The sequence below is a fragment of the Cervus canadensis genome, chromosome 2 (assembly GCF_019320065.1).
Source record: "Cervus canadensis isolate Bull #8, Minnesota chromosome 2, ASM1932006v1, whole genome shotgun sequence".
NCBI lineage: Eukaryota > Metazoa > Chordata > Mammalia > Artiodactyla > Cervidae > Cervus > Cervus canadensis.
The window spans coordinates 84,625,864-84,643,260 of record NC_057387.1 but is presented as its reverse complement, the minus strand read 5'-3'; the positions used below and the strand labels follow the sequence as shown (position 1 = coordinate 84,643,260).

Below are 17,397 nucleotides of genomic sequence, written 5' to 3'. Positions count from 1 at the left end.
TTTCCCAAGTATATTCTACGTGGCATATAGCACACTGACTACAGAACTGTATCTGAAACTGTGGTCCCAGCACCCTACACAGGTCTGACACACAGCAAGTACTCAGTCAATGCCTGGAGGTCCAACTGATGTCCAGGATTTAAAACCAATAATGAGTTTTATACCCATCTTTTTCTTAACACTCAAGCTCTATAACGGCAGTTCACGGTTAGCTGTTCACTGTTAGTCCCTAAGCACCCAACACAGTCCTGGGCTTAGGACAGACATGTAGGTATTGGTAAGCATCTGGTTAGTGAAAGCATGAACCACGGTCCCTGCACCTGTCCTAGGACCTGCTCACCGTTCTCCTCTCCTATTGTCTGGATGAGGTAGGCAGCTTCTTCCTGTATCTGTTCCTCTAAGCTTTTCCTTCCTAAACCAAAGTTCCTCAGAGCTGTCAGGGAGAATCTTCTTTGCTCTTTCCATATGTGGCCATTGGACATGATCAAGCCTGGGAAAAACAAAGCCAACATTATGAAGAGAAAGTCAACAAGACCCATGAGGAACAATGTATCAGATGGAAGGAAGGGGAAGGGCTTTTAGGTGTTTGAAACTATTCAGAGAAATAATCCCAAAGCAATGGATACAATGGCTAGCATTTAATGATTACTCATAATGGCAGACCTTTTAGCATTTTTAATGCATTATATAGTACTCACAGAACCTCTTTTGAGGTACATCCTATCATAACTGCCAACCCGCCCAAGTTTTGTTGAAAAAGAAACTGAGGTGTAAGAGATAAAATAAACTCTGCAATGTCACAGAGTTAGCAAGCAACTGAACAGGATTGAAATTCAAGTCTGTCTGACTCCAAAGTCCATTTTTGATGACTTGTCACATAGTATATATAAATATTTATATCATGCAACATACTAAGAATGCACTTATAGATTAGACAAAATCCATATTCACAAGGTAAGTCTTTTAGGAGAGATCTTATCTAAATCAGGCCTTAAAAATAAATGAATCACTCAAGAAAGCATGGAAGAGTAAAAAATCTATGCAGAGTGGACAACACAGGCAAAGGAAAAAAAAATCCATCTTTGTGTGTTCAATAAATGATCATTTATTTCGTAACACAGGGGAGGTCAGCATCCTTTCTTCACTTCCAGAGCACCCTTCAACTCACTTTCATATCTGACTTTGGCCTCCACCACCACAAGGACATGACCTTGCCTGCTGTCCAGTCCAGGATGCTTTTCAACCTCACCATCATGTGTCAGCAGCATGAGACACTTCTTTCTTGAAACACTCTCTTCCAATGGTGTCCAGGACACCACACTCTCTAGATTTCCCTCCTTTATTCTCTGACCATAGAGAAATTCCTGTATCTTTTGTTAATTCATCTTCTATTGCATTTTGAAATGACGGAGCTCTTCAAGACTAGGTCTGAAGTCTTTTCTCTTTATCTATATTCCATTTTGGGGGCAATCTCATTAGTTCCTAAAATTTTAAGTGAAATCTACTGATAGTTAGTATCTATTTCTGTCTCTCAGCACTAGATATATATACAAGTATCTGCTTGGCTCTGCAGATTTAAATGCATTTCACACTCAGCATATCTATAACTGAATTCATTATTTGCTCTTTACAACTCCCCAGGCCAGCCAACACCCTGTCCTCTTCCACATGTCTCTTTCCTTTACCTACCCATTTGGGTGTCCACCTCATTCTCCCTCTGTCTGGGTCATCACGTCCTGTTGGATTTTCCTCCTGAGAAACTTAAATACATGTATCTTCACAGTCACTCTCCTGGTCGGACTGCCATTTCTCGCCACGTCCCTAGTCCAGGCCACCACCTCTTCTCACCTAAAATGCTGCAATGGTCTCTTGCTCCCTTTATTCCATTCTCCACATTATAGCTTAGAGAAGTCTTTAAAATGTACCATGTAAGTATGATGATCCCTTTCTCTACTGAAACCATGCAGGAGCTTCCATTGTTATTAGGATAAAAAGCAACATCCTTAACTTGCATGAACTATTCCTGTTCGAACTCAGCAGCTTCATCTCCATTTAATCGCTGCGCTGCAACACTGGCCACCTCTCAGTTCCTCCAGTTCAGTGTCCTTCCCACCTCAGGGACTTTTCATACTCCATTCCCTCCACCTGACAGTTTTTCCACTTTATTATATTAATTGTCACTGTGTTAGCTTTTCCTGAGTCTCAGGATATTAGACACTCCTAAGAAGTACATCATGCTCCTATCTTCATAACACTAAGGTCTTAAATTATTAGAGTAACTGATACTGTTTTCCTGAATGAAATGTAAGTTACAGAAAAATAAGGACTTTGTCATTCTCCTCACTGTTCTGTCACTGGTGCCTACCACCAGGCTTCATATGGCAAATAAACACAGTGAATGGATGTTGAGTTAATGGGTAAAACATTTCAAAGAGAAATTGAGAAGCACCTGAAAAATATGGTGCTTTGGTAGAATATATATGAGTTTTTCATTTAGCTTTGTAATGTGTAAGTTTAATAATCATTTTAAGTATTTATGCTAAACCCCTCTTCTTTTCAATAATTTTATTTATTTATTGCTCTGCTGGGTCTTCACTGTTGCGGGCTTTTGTCTAGTTGGGACAAGCAGGGGCTACTCTCTAGTTGCAGTGCACCGGCTTCTCACTGTGGTGGTTTCTCTTTTTGCAGAGCACAGCTTCAGTATTTGTGGCGCACAGGCTTAGCTGCTCCGTGGTATGTGGGATCTTCCCAGAAAAATCCATGTCTCCTACACTGGCAGGCAGATTCTTACCACTGAGCCACCAGGGAAACCCCAAACCCTTCTAACAAAAATGGAAGGCTCGCGATATCTTGTAAGGGACAGCCTTAACAACAGGTCACAAGAAGCTAGACGCAAGAAAGGATCACATAATCAAGAGGAGGAGGAAGCTGATCCACACCCATTTTCCTCGGGGAAGAGATCTGAGTAGAGAAAGAGAGCCTGAGAATTCATTGCCTTTCCTCAGCTTAAAAACACATCACATCACTGAGTGAATGAGCATACTTCTTTATCAAAGCATCCAGAGTGAGTTCATGCAGGTGATGTCGCTTTTCCCAAATGCCTGACATTAGGGTGGATCTTGCCAGGTGCCGTTAGGAGGTACCTTCACCAGGGAAATGCAGGCACTCAGCTTCCTTAAGGAGCAGGAACTTATGAGAGGCCTAGTCCCTGGGAGTGTTGGAGAATTACAGAAACAAAAGTACCTTTCACAGACTATAAGAATATCAAATGTACACATCTTATATTAGTCAAGAAACTTACCATTTTTCTTAAAAACACGTTCTCGAATAGGGGTTATGGGGCGGTTCACAAAGTTTTGGTCCTGGTGGACAAGGACTTCTTTGATTAAGGGCAATCCAGTTATAACAACTGAAGGCAAGTCACCGAATTCCAGGCTAAAAAGGTTCCCGTATTTCTTCACAAACTAAAAAATAGTAAAAATAGTCATAGAATATGCACATGTCTGTGTGTCGTGGAACGTAGAGTATGTGTGGCTGTGGGAGCTTGGATGGGGACAGGGAGGGTGTGTGTGTGTGTGTGTGTGTGTGTGTGTGCATCCATGCTATGCACCCAGGTTTGATGGGGATGTTTCTACCTGTTTCCAATTCTCCTCTTCTCAACTAGCCTCAGTCGAATCTACTATAGGACGTGGACATTCCTTATAAACGTTCATTCATATGTTCGACTTCCTTGATTTGAGTATCCACCATTTGTCCTGAGAACAAGGCATAAAGATTTAGCAAGATAAACAAGGTATCTAACCTCAGGTATCTTTGTGTCTAGTAGAGGGCAGAATTCAGTCCATGTGCCTTACCAGAGAAGGCAGAGATGTGGTTAGTGAACATGAACTTCTTAGTAAATCACATCTGCTTAACCAGGAGAGAATGTCCTTTTCCTCAACATGTTCTAGGTGACAGAAAATTCATCAGAAGGCTGGGAGAAGAGCACAGGGATTCTGGAGCTGAGTGTAAGTCTTAACTCTGTGGCTGACCAGCTGTGAGCTCCAGGGAAAATTGCTTAGTTTTTTATTTTTTTTGAGTCTCAGTTCCCCAGTTGTAAAGTGAGAAAATAATTCTTTCCCTCAAAGGATTCTATAGAGAAAAATTGGAACAGAAATGTGAAAGGCACTTTGTTCCCTGGTCCCTGGCAGATAGCCACTCGAGTCTCTGGGGAATGAATGGGTTCTGTGTGCAAAGGGATGTGGGTGTGCTTGTTCATGGTGAAAGATAGGACAAGAGCACAGGGATGATGTGGGGAGAAAGGCCCTGGTGGTCACAGACAACCACATCGACTGGGTGCCATGACAACTACCTTTCATGTTTTATCTCATTTAACCTACAACTGCCCTATGGCAGTAATGATTTTCCTTATCTTTTAGCAAGAAGTAACTTAGCTAAGGTTGCAAAGCTATTGCACGTTGGTGAAACTTTCCAGGCATTATGTAAGATTTAAGGACAAGACCATGGACCTGAGATGGTGATAGGGACTTAGAGTTCAGTGGATGTAAGAGAATGAATGTGAGACTGAGGGTGAGGGATCTGGGGGAGGGGAGAGAGAGAATGGAAGAGTGGGTGGGTGGGTCAGGAGTGTACACAAATGTGCAGGTATGTGCAAATATGATTTGGGCTACAGTCAACAGTCATTAATCAACGTCTTCCCTGACATGTTTACTCAAGACAGCAATCTAGATAGGCCCTGCCCCTGCCCCCAGACCACAGGGCTGTGTTCTGCTGCAGGCTGTGGTATCAAACAGAAGCACGTATTTCCTCCAGGTGTCTATGGCCCCATCTCCCCACCTGCCATGACTGATGCTCCCCCATGTCACTCCAAATGCCCCGGACCCCATTGCCCCATCAAAGCAATACCATGGATTTATTCTCATTCTATCACCCTGCTCCCACGTTAAAGGCCAAGCCTGAACTCAATCCATCCATTGTTCTTTTGGTCCAGAGTCTTCTATCCGTGTTTGCTCATCACTAGACAGTAAGTCTGTCTTGTTATAAAAAGAAGAGCCAGGATTCCATCTCAGTCTGGTCTGCCTTTACAGTACATGTCTTTGTTCTAAGAAATGGCAGGAATGGGTCTCTTAAATCAAGACATTTTATTTCATTGTGCTGAATGCCTGGATGAACTTCTTAGGTTTTACTTTAGAAAGGATTTCTTGACTATTTTAGAATATACAGTAAAAATATTTTTGGAATGGCTGAAAATCTCAGTTTAAACTAGAGAACTCCTCACTGACAATGGATACAATCTGGAACCTCAGCTTGTTCTTGGAAGGGACTAGGCATTCCATTAGTGTTTACTGAAATGAACTTCTACAGAGTCCTATCACTTAGAACTTTCTGCCCAAGTATATTGCTAGTCCAACAGAACTAGATCAAACATTTCTATGGTGTTATCAACAATGTAAATGTGGATACATCAAATGACCTACTGCAGCCCTGGTACCAATCATGGTGATGTCTACCAATTCTTAAGTAAACATGCCAGTTACCGTGCCAATGGCTTTACTTGGAGGTAAATGTAAGTCCCAGTGTCATCTGAGATTTTGTAAGATAGAGAATACTTCAGTGTACAACAATAAACAAGTTGTGAAGAAAGGGACAGTATAAGGGAAAAAAGAGATTAAAAATAAGGTTGTTGGTCTCCTACACTGTTGGTGGGGATGTAAGAAGGTTCACTCACTATGGAAAACAGTACAGAGGTTCCTTAAAAAACTAAAAATAGTGTTGCCATATGACCCAGCAATCCTACTCCTGCCATACTTTCAGACAAAACTATAATTCAAAACGATTCATGCACTTTTATGTTCACAGAAGTTCTATTCACAATTGCTGAGACATGGAAATAACCTAGATGTCCATCGGCCGATGAATGGTTAAAGAAAAGGTGGTACATATATTCGATGAAATACTACTCAAGTCATAAAAAAAATGACATAATGCCATTTGTGGCAACATGGATGGACCTAGAGAATATCAAACTAAGTGAAGTAAGTTAGAAAAAGACAAGTATCATATGGTATCACTTTATGTGGAATCTAAAATATAACATAAATGAAGCTATCTACAAAACAGAAACAGGGACACAGAGAACAGATGTGTGGTTGCTGAGGTGGGGCATGGCAGACGGATGGAGTGGGAATTTAGGATTAGCAGATGCAAACTGTTATACATAGGATGGAAAAACAACAAGGTCCTGCAGTATAGCACAGGGAACTATATTCAATATCCTGTGATAAACCATAGTGAGAAAGAATATCAAAAAGAATATATATATATAAATAACTGTGTGTGTGTGTATATATATATATATATATAAACTGAACGACTTTGCTGTACAGTAGAAATTAACACAGCAGTGTAAAAAAGTGTAAAAAAAGTGTAAGCAGTGTAAAAACGGTGGTTTGGGAGGCTAAAACAGGCTTAAGAAATGAAAACAGAAAAACAGAAAAGGAATAGCATAGTAGCTATAAGAGGCAAATAAAAGCAATAGGTTACAGGAAATTTCCTATGAAGGATAAAATTCCCACATGTACGATTAAGCACTTAACTAATAAAAGAGAGCAAAATAAATGTTTAGGACAAAAAATTAGAAGTGTTGAGTTATGAGACAAGAGACTGAACCAAGAAATATAAAGTTGAGGAAGATATTACTTTATCTAAGTTCTTAAACCCAAAAACCAACAGAAAAAGACACAAAAAGAGAAAAGGAAAAAAAGGAAGAGTGCACCAATTCTTACTCCCACTAGCAGTGACAGGGTCTGTTGCTCTAACGCTCACCAGCAAGTGTGGGTATGGGTGTGTGTGTGTGTGTGTGTGTGTGTGTGTTTGGGGGGGGCTGGACACAAGGAGAACTAAGATTCTCTTACTTATTACATTATATTTTAAAATGTGTCACTCAATGTATTTATATTGCTTTTATAATTAAAAAGTGCTGCTATCCAATAAAGCACAAAAGAGAAACCTAAGGACATAGGAAATAAAACTTCATGGCATTTTATACAATTTTTTAAGCAATAAAATCATTTGAAAATAGAGTATGTCATGGATCTGGTAAAGGAAAATCCTGCATGTGTGAACACATTTATGCATAAATGCAGTTCACCAGTCCCCTGGGGTCCACAAACTCCTGCTAAGAATACTGGTCTAACTGGTAGTTCTTGGGATTATATTAGGTTTCTGAGAACAGCCTGTGGAAATCAAATTCAAGTTCAATCCAACAGGTTTTTATGAAAGGGTCTGGAGTTGTCAGGCACCTTCTGACATTGCTATGTTATATGTGGGAGCAATACACAGATCACTATGCTATGGTGTTTTCCTGAAGTGTCAAAGCCTCCTGGGGAAGGCTGACTGCAGAAAAAAAACTAATGCATAGAAGAAGATGATATATGTTACCATTCTGGGGCAAGGGGCATGAAGCTACTGAAAAAGGAGAACAATTTCCACTCAAGATATGGGAGAAAGTGTCCAAGAGTACATGATATTTGGGCCAGACTGTAAATGAAGGTCAGGGTACCCGCAAAAGGACATGTATTGCGAAGGCAAAGATTTTAGGCTGTGGGAACGGCATACACAAATGCAAAGACAGGGAAACGTGGGCGTTCAGAAACTAGTGAGTTCTCTTTTCTGACTACAGTATAGGTTCATTAAAGAGCACTAACCCTATGGTAGGTCGAGGCCTGTTGCTGGCGGTATAGGCTCTGAAGTTTAAGATGCCCCCAATCTAATGGAGCATACAGATAAGTAAACAATTCTTATTAGTATTACCATTCTATACAATAAATTATCAAATGGGGGAAACTAGGGAACACATAAGGGGACCGAAGACTAACATATGTTCCTGGAAACAAACAAATATACACCTTTTTGTTTATGTAGGAAGAGGGGAAACAAGCCTGACAGGTATACTGTGAACTAGACCAAGGATATCTTAATGTCAAGTAAAATAATTTGGATCTTATTTTGTTTCTAGCTAGAGAACTGAATGAGGGGTAAGGGCAGTGAATGCTTAAGAACCTGTATTTTGAAGTTACACAAATCTGTATCCAGCTTCTGCTTGTTACTTTCTATGTGATTTTTGCTTTAGTTATTTACCTTCTCTCTGTCCCAGTTTTCAAATCTATAAAATGGGGGTTATTACTAGTTCCCATCTTTGGGATGGTGGTGATAAATAACCACAATACTAAAATAAATAATAAAATTATTATTGTTATTGATATATTTGAGAGTGTATTTTAGCAAAACGACTCTGGTTAGATCTGGACAAAGGAATGGAGGGGAAGTGGCTAGAGAGTAGATTGATGGAGCACATACAGCAATCAGGCCAGACAAGTGATGCCTGGTATGCAACCAATGACTGGCTTTTCCTTGAGTTTGTTACTATAAGTTTTTGAAGAAGGTGGGAGTGGGTGGTAGACATATGAAGAAGCATCAACTATGCATGAAGCACCTTGCCAATAAACTGATATTCATGAACTTACTAGGTTCTTATAATAATCCTATAATGCATTCTTTGTTTTCAGAAAAAGAGGCAAAAAGAGAGAGAGCACAGCTGATGGGTATAAAATTGGGCTCTTTATAACTCACTCTGTTTGTCTCATTTTTAAATGAAAGCATGAAGATATTATCTCTCTTCTTCTGAGGGACAGACTCCCTAAAGATTAGTCGGCCACATGACATCCCAATTAAAGCCCACATTTCCAAGCTTCTCCAGGTGTGGCCAGTGAGACACCTGACAATGGGAGTAGTGGTGATATGTGCATCTTCTGGGTCATGTTCTTAAAGGAAAGTGGCTTCTCACCACCTCCCTCTTCCCCTTTCCATGGATTGGACCTTATGCATGATGATGTTGTAGGATGAGAGCAATAAGACAGAAGGAACTGCAGTTTCTAGATGACCTTGTGGTACAAAGCAGTCTTCCAATCCTGGTCTTCGGGCCTATATCTGAACTTACTTTTGACAGAGAGATAAATTTCACTCTTTTTTTTTTTTTTAATATATGACTGTATTTTGGGGCCTTTTTTTATTACAAGCAGCTCCATTTATATCCTCACTAATACATTTATTCACCTTATCTACAGTTCTCCCACTTCAGTCCAATAAGATTTTCTCTTACCTAAAAATATGCTCCTACAATAAGCCATGTAGCTGTGGTACAGAAAGTTTAGAAAAAAGGAGAAAAAATAAGAGTGGTTCATGGTTCCCATCATGCCACATACATTGGCCAGTTTCTTCACTGCCCTCTCACTTCATTTTACCTGATGTCACTTCCCCCATTTAAAAATCTCCTGTCTACTTTACTCCATATGACCTCTTGCCTAAGATTCCTTTCCAGTTCAGCCAAATTTAACATTCTATAGGAGCTATCCCCATTGCTTCCCATTCATAGTGATCCCACATAATGACATCTCACTTGGTTTACTACAGAGTTTATACCATACATTTCATCATACACTGTCTTGTACTGTGTCTGTCATATGATAAGCACTTTATAAATGTCTGTTGCATAAATGAACCCATGAACTAGTCAATTATCCTCTAACTATATCATGAAAAGTCAGATAGCATCAGTAGAGAATAAGTATATGAGTCAAGTAATCATGTGTCCAAGGCCTTGTTTGGCCATTACCTATGCTGAATAACTTAGGCTAACTGCTTTACTATTTTCAGCCTGTTTCCTCAGTGGTAAAATGGAAACATCAAAAGATTCCTAACTTGTGTGCCTTTTGTGAAGATTAAATGAAAATGAATCCACATGTAAGACCTAGCAGCTAGTTAATGTTAAGTGCCTGTTAAGTTACTCAGTCATGTCCAACTCTTTGCAACCCCTGGACTATAGCCCACCAGGCTCTTCTGTCCATGAGATTTTCCAGGCAAGAATACTGGAGTGGGTTGCCATTTCCTCCTCCAGAGGATCTTCCCAACCCAGGGATCAAACCCACATCTCCTGTGGCTCCTGCATTGGCAGGCAGATTCTTTACCACTCCGCCATCTGCGAAGCCCTGTTAATATCATAGCAGATAGTTAGTGATAGGTACTGGTAGATAGGTAAGTAAAGATATATAGGTAATGATAGATAATGATAGGTGCTTAAAATTTCCAAATTGCTTGAATGCAAATTTAATTACAGCCAAATCACATCATTTAAACTCTATTTTTTACAAACATAAATATTTAATTGAAAACTTATATAAAATACAACAACACTTTTGATGAAAAATCTTTGGCCAGAGATAAGACCCTAGCCTCAGTATCATCCTTAGCCAGTTTTATGACATGAGGCAAATCATTTAACCTCTCCAGTCATATCTATCTTAATAGTAAAACAAGGGCACAGATCAAGTTTCTGACTTCAGACAACAGTGAAAGCATCCCATTTTACTCTTTCTTAGCATCATGATACTAACTGGCACATACAAAATTAACATCAATAAAGCCCTGTTCTTTGTAGCTAAAGGACCAGATGAAGAGTGGTCCACCAGGACAGAACATTCAACCTTTCTACCTTCCTGTTCCAGAGACAATACCATAAGAGATGTGATCCTCCCCCATCCTAATGGGAGCCTACAGTACTAAAGATGCATGAAAACTTGCCTTCATCCTCTCTCTGCATTCTATCTTCATCCTGTCTCTACAGCAAGGTGGTACTTCTCCCCTACTGAGTTTGTAAGCTGAGTTGCAACTATCTCACCCCTGAACGGCAGAAGAGACTCCTTGGAGTAGTCAGTGGGCAAAATCCTGATTTCTACAACTCTACAAAAATAAGGAGGTACCCATATTCCATGGAGATGATACGATTAGATTACTGATTTCTCCCCACCCCCTGCAGTAAGGAAGAGGCTACCCTACTCAGAGGGGCCCCAGTCTTTTGTCCCCATCCTCATTCTCTCCAGCCTGCACTGATGAGAATGTGGGTTGGAGTCCTATTGAGGTGAATAATATATAAGTGGGGTAGATCAGTATAGCACTGCAAAGGCTTTATAACCTAAATTGACATTTGAACCGCAATTCACAAAAGTGAACATTCTAAACATAAGCAGGTTTTGACTATCTGCAAAAATAAAAGGTTTACATAGAGTCCAGAGTCATGTAGCAAAATACACAAAATGTCCAGAGTATAGACCAAAATTACTCATGTTATCAAGAACCAGAGAAATCTCAAATTCAATGAGTTGAAACCAATACTGAGATGATAAAGATGCTGTAATTACAGGTTAAAGATTTTAAACCAGCTATTGAAAAAATTTTACAAAGAAAATCTTAACCAAGAACCAGAAAATACACATATGAACAAAAAAGAAACTTTAAAATTGAAAAACAATAACTAAACAAAAACTCATTACAGCAATTCAATGGCAGAGTGGTAATGACAGGATAATCAGTGAAACTGAAGACATCAACAGAAAGTGTCCAATCTGAACAACACAGAGAAAACAGATTGAGAAGAGATAAAAAGCTGAGCCTCAGGGACTGATATTAGAATAGGAGAAGATCTATCACTTGTGTCATCAGTGCCAAAGAGTACCAGAAGGAAAAAACATGGACTTGAAAAAATATTTGAAGAAATAAAGGCTGAAAAATTCTCAAATTTGGTACTAGTAAAACCTACTGATGCAAGAAGTTGTTAGTGAACCCAATAAATCCAAAGAATTCAACACTAAGGCATATAATCAAATTTCTGAAATCTAAAAACTAAGAAAACCTAGCTTTCAAAGCATGTAGAGGAAAACAATTCATTACTTATGGGGAACAACAGTTCAAATTATAGCAGATTGCTTATGAGGAACCCCAGTTCCTAAGCCAGAAAGAAGCAGCACTACATTTTCAGGGGCTTAATAAAAGAAACTGTCAGCCTAGAATTCTATGTCCAGTGATAATATACTTCAGAAATGAAGGTGAAATAAAAACATTCTTAGATGAAGGAAAGCTAATTTTTTTTTTTTTCAGCAGACAAGTTCTAAAAGAATGGTTAAAGAAAGTTCTTCAGTTAGGAAAGAGCAACAGAAAGGGTAAAGAAATGGGTAAATACAGTAGACTAATCTTCTTGAATTTAACACGTTGTGTTTGACAGTTAAAAGAAAAATTATAATACTGTCTGAGGTGGTTCTCAGTGTATATAGAGATAATATTTAAGAAAATTTATATATTATAAAGTGGGGGAAGGTAAAGGGACCTAAGAGTTTTAAGGTGTGTGTATTCCACCTTTGACACTTACTGCAATAACTTATGTATGCATAGCATGTAATCTTTACAGCAAGCACTTAAAAGACAATACAAAGAGACATACTCAAAAACACAAACGAAAATGGATTCTAAAAAAATATTCAAGTGACCTACAAAGAGAGGAAAGGAGAAAAAACGAAGAGTAAAAAACAAGACGAGTAAAAAAACAAAGTGAAAAATAGGAAACAAATAATAAATTGGCAGACTTAAGTTTTAACAAATCAATAATTACATTAAATATAAATGATCTAAACTCACCAATTAAATGTTTGATATTAGAAGAATGAACAAAAATTTACCCACCTGTATGTTATCAACAAGAAACTCATTTCAAATATAATGATATAAATAGGTTAAAAGTAAATAAATGGAGAAGCATATATTATGTAAATACTAATCAAAAGAGAGCTGAGAGCTGGTGTGGCTATAGTATATCAGATAAAGTAAAATTCAGGCAAAGAAAATTACCAGAGAAAAAGAGGGACATTAACTAATAATAAGAGAATAAATTCACAAAGATGACATAACAATTTTAGTGCGTATGTGCCAAATAAAAAAGCTGTGAAACACATACATGAAAACTGCTGCTAAGTCACTTCAGTCGTGTCCAACTCTGTGCGATCCCATAGACAGCAGCCCACCAGGCTCCCCTGTCCCTGGGATTCTCCAGGCAAGAATACTGGAGTGGGTTGCCATTTCCTTCTCCAATGCATGAAAGTGAAAAATGAAAGTGAAGTCGCTCAGTCGTGTCCGACTCTTAGCGTCCCCATGGACTGCAGCCTACCAGGCTCCTCTGTCCATGGGATTTTCCAGGCAAGAGTACTGGAGTGGGGTGCCATTGCCTTCTCTGATACATGAAAACTACCAGAACTGAATAGATAAACAGAGAAACCTATAATTATAAGTTGCAGACTTCAACAAGCCTCTCCTAGTAATTGATAGAATTAGTAGGTAAGAAGTCAACAAAGGTTCAGGAGCACTAAACAACTGATTAATCTAATAAGGTCTAACTGACATATAGTATGGAACATTCAACTCAACAAGAGCAGAATACACTTTTTTTCAAGTATGTACGGACTGTATCTTGGGTCAACTTTAACATAGTTTTTTCAAAGTTGAAATCATGTATGTTCTCTGACCATAATGGACTTCAACTGTAAATCATTAACAGAAAGAAAACAAGAAAATCTCCCAATACTTGGAAGTTAAACAGCATATTTATTAAACAAAGGTACAGGCTTAGACTCCTTAGAAAAGACCCTGATGCTGGGAAAGATTGAAGACAAGAGGAGAGGGGGTGACAGAGGATGAGATGGGTGGAGGACATCACCCACTCAATGGACATGAGTTTGAGCAAGCTCCGGGAGTTTGGTGATGGACAGGGAAGCCTGGCATGCTACAGTCCACAGGGTCGCAAAGAGTTGGACATGACTGAGCGACTGAATTGAACTGACAGGTTTAGGAGACTAGCTTTAAAATTCTGGAGATGAATCCAGTCACTTAAATGGTACCAATTGTGTGTTTCTCCCAGAAAAATGATAAAAACCTTCTCCATCTTAACTTGAGTTTATATTACAGACTTGTGTTTAAAGTGCTCCAGGCATTCAAGGGGAACTGTTATTTGTTGGGAACCTACAATCAGCTGTATTAGTATGGACCATTCACCGTTTTATTTAATGTTCACAACCATCTATCACAGTGCTGTCTGTCAGCAAGATACCTATGATGAGACACAGGGAAGCAGCTGAAGGTGCTTGAGAAAGTGCTGGATGTTGGAGGAAATATTAAGGAATTCAGAATGGCCACAATTAGGGAAGACACAAGCAAGGCAGAAATACACACCCACTGAGGAGTGCAGGAGTCCTGAATGGGGAGGAACATAACCAAAGAGGAGTGTGGGTGTCCTCAATGAGGAAAGCACTAAAAAGTTGATTTAAATCACTTACATTGGACAGTGCTTCTGGGTCTTGTTCACATATTGCCAATTATCTTGTTTTTTTCTTCACATCTCACTAGTCCTAGGACCCTCCCCAAGGTGCCTGCACAACTTTTTTCTAAGATGGATTTCAATGTAGAGACCTGTGAGTACATGTCCACACTTATTACAGGGTGGGGCCCCCTCCCTTTTTGACCCCCAAGAAGCCTTCCTGCACATGTGCAGACAGGGAAGTCTTCCTGGATCTCAGGAGTGGTCACCTTATCTCTTTACTTTAGCAGAACTCAACTTTTGCCACTAGCTTTGTCCTTGAAGTGCCTGGGTGAGAACAAAGGCTTGGTTTTACCCCACTCAACAAACACCAGGTGCCCATCTCAGGCTCACATCTATCTCCTACCTCAGAATGACGAGGTCACATTTTACAGCTACTTACGGAGCTCACTGATGCTTTTTGAACTGTGGCGTTGGAGAAGACTCTTGAGAGTCCCTTAGACTGCAAGAAGATCCAGCTAGTCCATCCTAAGGAGATCAGTCCTGAGTGTTCATTGGAAGGACTAATGCTGAAGCTGAAACTCCAGTACTTTGACCCCCTGATGCAAAGAGCTAACTCATTTGAAAAGACCCTGATGCTGGGAAAGACTGAAGGTGGGAGGAGAAGGGGATGAGAGAGGATGAGATGGTTGAATGGCATCCCTGACTCAGTGGACATGAGTTTGAGTAAACCCTGGGAGTTGGTGATGGACAGGGAGGCCTGGCGTGCTGTGATTCATGGGGTCGCAGAGTCGGACACGACTGAGCGACTGAACTGAACTAATGGGAGATGACTATAAAGAAATGGAAAGAAGTTACAAGAAGAGTTCCAAGTAGCTCCCAGAATCCTGCGTGCCAAGTTGTTTCAGTCCTGTCCGACTCTGTTCAACCTCATGGTTTGTAGCCTGCCAGGCTCCTCTGTCCATAGGATTCTCCAGGCAAGAGTCCTAGAGTGGATTGCCATGCTTTCCTCAAGTAGCCCCCTAAGGAACAAGAAGCAGTTCTGGGAAGCAGTACGGATCACTAACAAAATCTAAGCAAAGGAGTGACATTTAAAAATGATTAGTGAGTGTGGACTGCTGGGTGAGGAGGCTAAATGTGAGGGGCTCAGTCCTTGTGGAGTTAGGAGCAATTCAGTCGAAAAACGCTGAGGATTTAGATAGTATTTATCACCATTTTACCAAGTGGCAAAATACGGGATTTTTTTCCCCCAAGGATAATGATATTAGAACGATAAACTGATCATATTATAAATAGAAAGTCCCAATAGTATGCAACAAGGCCCTCAGTTAAATGACTTAGAGAACGCATCGTGTCTAACACACTAAATAGTGGACAGTTAACAATATTTCACCCCTAGAAACCACGGGTGGTGTAATCATGCCAGTCACTAGGGAAAAGAGAGACGTTCAAAGCAAGGTGTAGTCGGGTGCCAGGTTCAGCCTCAGAACCCCCATCCTCCCGCCCTCGGTACCCGGAATGGCCCCTGTTCCGCAGGTCAGGGTCAGGATGCGCCCGGGCACCTTAGCCCGCTCCTACCCGCTGAAGCGACAGGTGCCCCTTCTCAAAGTCCAACTGGAAGAAGTTGCCTACGAAAGGCAGGCGCGGGGGCCCCGGCGGGTAGTTCTTTGGACGCCGCCTTTTGAGGAGATCAGCCAAGAGGAGAAAGACGACGGCCCCCAGCAGGACAGTGCCGGGACGGAACGCGGCCCAGAGGTCAGCCGCCAGGGAGCCCAACGCCTCCAACATGGCTGCGCTGGTCCCCCTTCCGCGGTCCGAGTCTGCCGAGGTCCTCCCGGTACTCTGCCTCCACGGTGCCAGCACCGCCCTCTTTCCCCGTCTGCCCCGCCCCCTCCCCGCCCCCGCCGCGCCCCGCCCCGCCGGGTCGGTCCTTCTGCAACTCCACTCCACCTCGCCCCCGCCCCGCCCCGCCGGGTCGGTCTTTCTGCAACTCCACTCCGCCTCGCCGCCGCCTCGCCGCCTCTCTGCCCCTCTAGGTTGCGGCACAGCCTGATCTGCTTGACGCTCCCGGTTCTTTTTCAGGCCCCGCCTTCTGCCTTCCCCTCAGCTCGCCCCAGCCGGTCCCCTACTTCCCTTTATGTCCACCTAGCCCTCCTACCGCCCACCAGGTGCCTGTAGCCAGGTTCCTAGGAGAACAGCAACGGTGTTGGAAAAGGCCCGGCTGGAAGCGTTTAGAGAGCCCGTCTCTTTGTGAGAGCGTTTATGATTTCACTGAGAGGGTTTATGATTTCACTGCATCTCAGAGAGCGCCGCGGACTTTTGAGCTCTGTTTTTCAGTCTCCGTCTCACCAAAGCATTGGAACCGCGCCTGATAATCAGGAAAACAACAGCGCGTGGTATTTCTTGGGCGCATGCTTCATGCCAGGTATTGCGTCCCCTTCTTTAGATGAATTGCTTAATTCTGACACGTTTTTGCAGATACCTTCGTTCCATCTTGTAGTTGCTTACAGAGGTTGAATTATGAATTATGTGGTGAATAAGTGAATCCACTTTACCTGCAGCACATGAAAAGGAGGCTCTGTCTTTGTTAACTTTTTTGAAGGTTAAGACGCCCTACATCACAGCACTAACAGCGAGGCTAGTCCTTAATAGGTGTTTAATGAACTTTGGAGGGAGATGTCTTAGTCCTTGTCTTTTTTGGTTTGCTTAGTTAGATTCCTCTTCTGAAGCCTCAAGATGGTGTAGAAACTGAGATTCCAAACTTCCGTGCTATCCCGTGTGACTACCTGTGTCTTAGCATTTGTGTGATACACAAAATATGAATCATAGTTCCAGTGGTGTATAGCACACACTCAGATTTTCAACATATGATTAAAATATTTCCCTATTTAAAAGAAAAGAGCATTCAAGTCACTTTTCTATCTTCCAAAGTCTATGCTGCTGCTAAGTCACTTCAGTCGTGTCCAACTCTGTGCGACCCCATAGTCGGCAGCCCACGAGGTTCCCCCATCCCTGGGATTCTCCAGGCAAGAATACTGGAGTGGGTTGCCATTTCCTTCTCCAATGCATGAAAGTGAAAAGTGAAAGTGAAGTCGCTCAGTCGTGTCCGACTCTTAGCAACCCCATGGACTGCAGCCCACCAGGCTCCTCTGTCCATGGGATTTTCCAGGCAAGAATACTGGAGTGGGGTGCCTTTGGGAGAT

The 17,397-nt window shown here is 41.3% G+C and overlaps 1 protein-coding gene across 2 annotated transcripts in view; it reads right to left on the bottom strand.

Moving 5' to 3' along the window:
- Window positions 1–16,055, bottom strand: part of LOC122436915 (cytochrome P450 2J2-like) — a 36,929-nt gene extending 20,874 nt beyond the window's left edge. Inside the window, exons 1-3 of one of the 2 annotated variants that reach the window (XR_006268154.1) lie at window positions 15,773–16,046; window positions 3,302–3,464; window positions 341–490 (exon numbers count right to left, since the gene is read on the bottom strand). Coding sequence is in view for 1 of the 2 variants with exons in the window: in XM_043461176.1 (XP_043317111.1) it covers window positions 341–490; window positions 3,302–3,464; window positions 15,773–15,982 (523 nt within the window). In the remaining variant the exon portion in view is untranslated. Of the gene's footprint in view, window positions 1–340; window positions 491–3,301; window positions 3,465–15,772 lie in introns of both variants that reach the window. The other variant, XM_043461176.1, reaches the window with a different exon arrangement.
- Window positions 16,056–17,397: the final 1,342 nt, after the last annotated feature.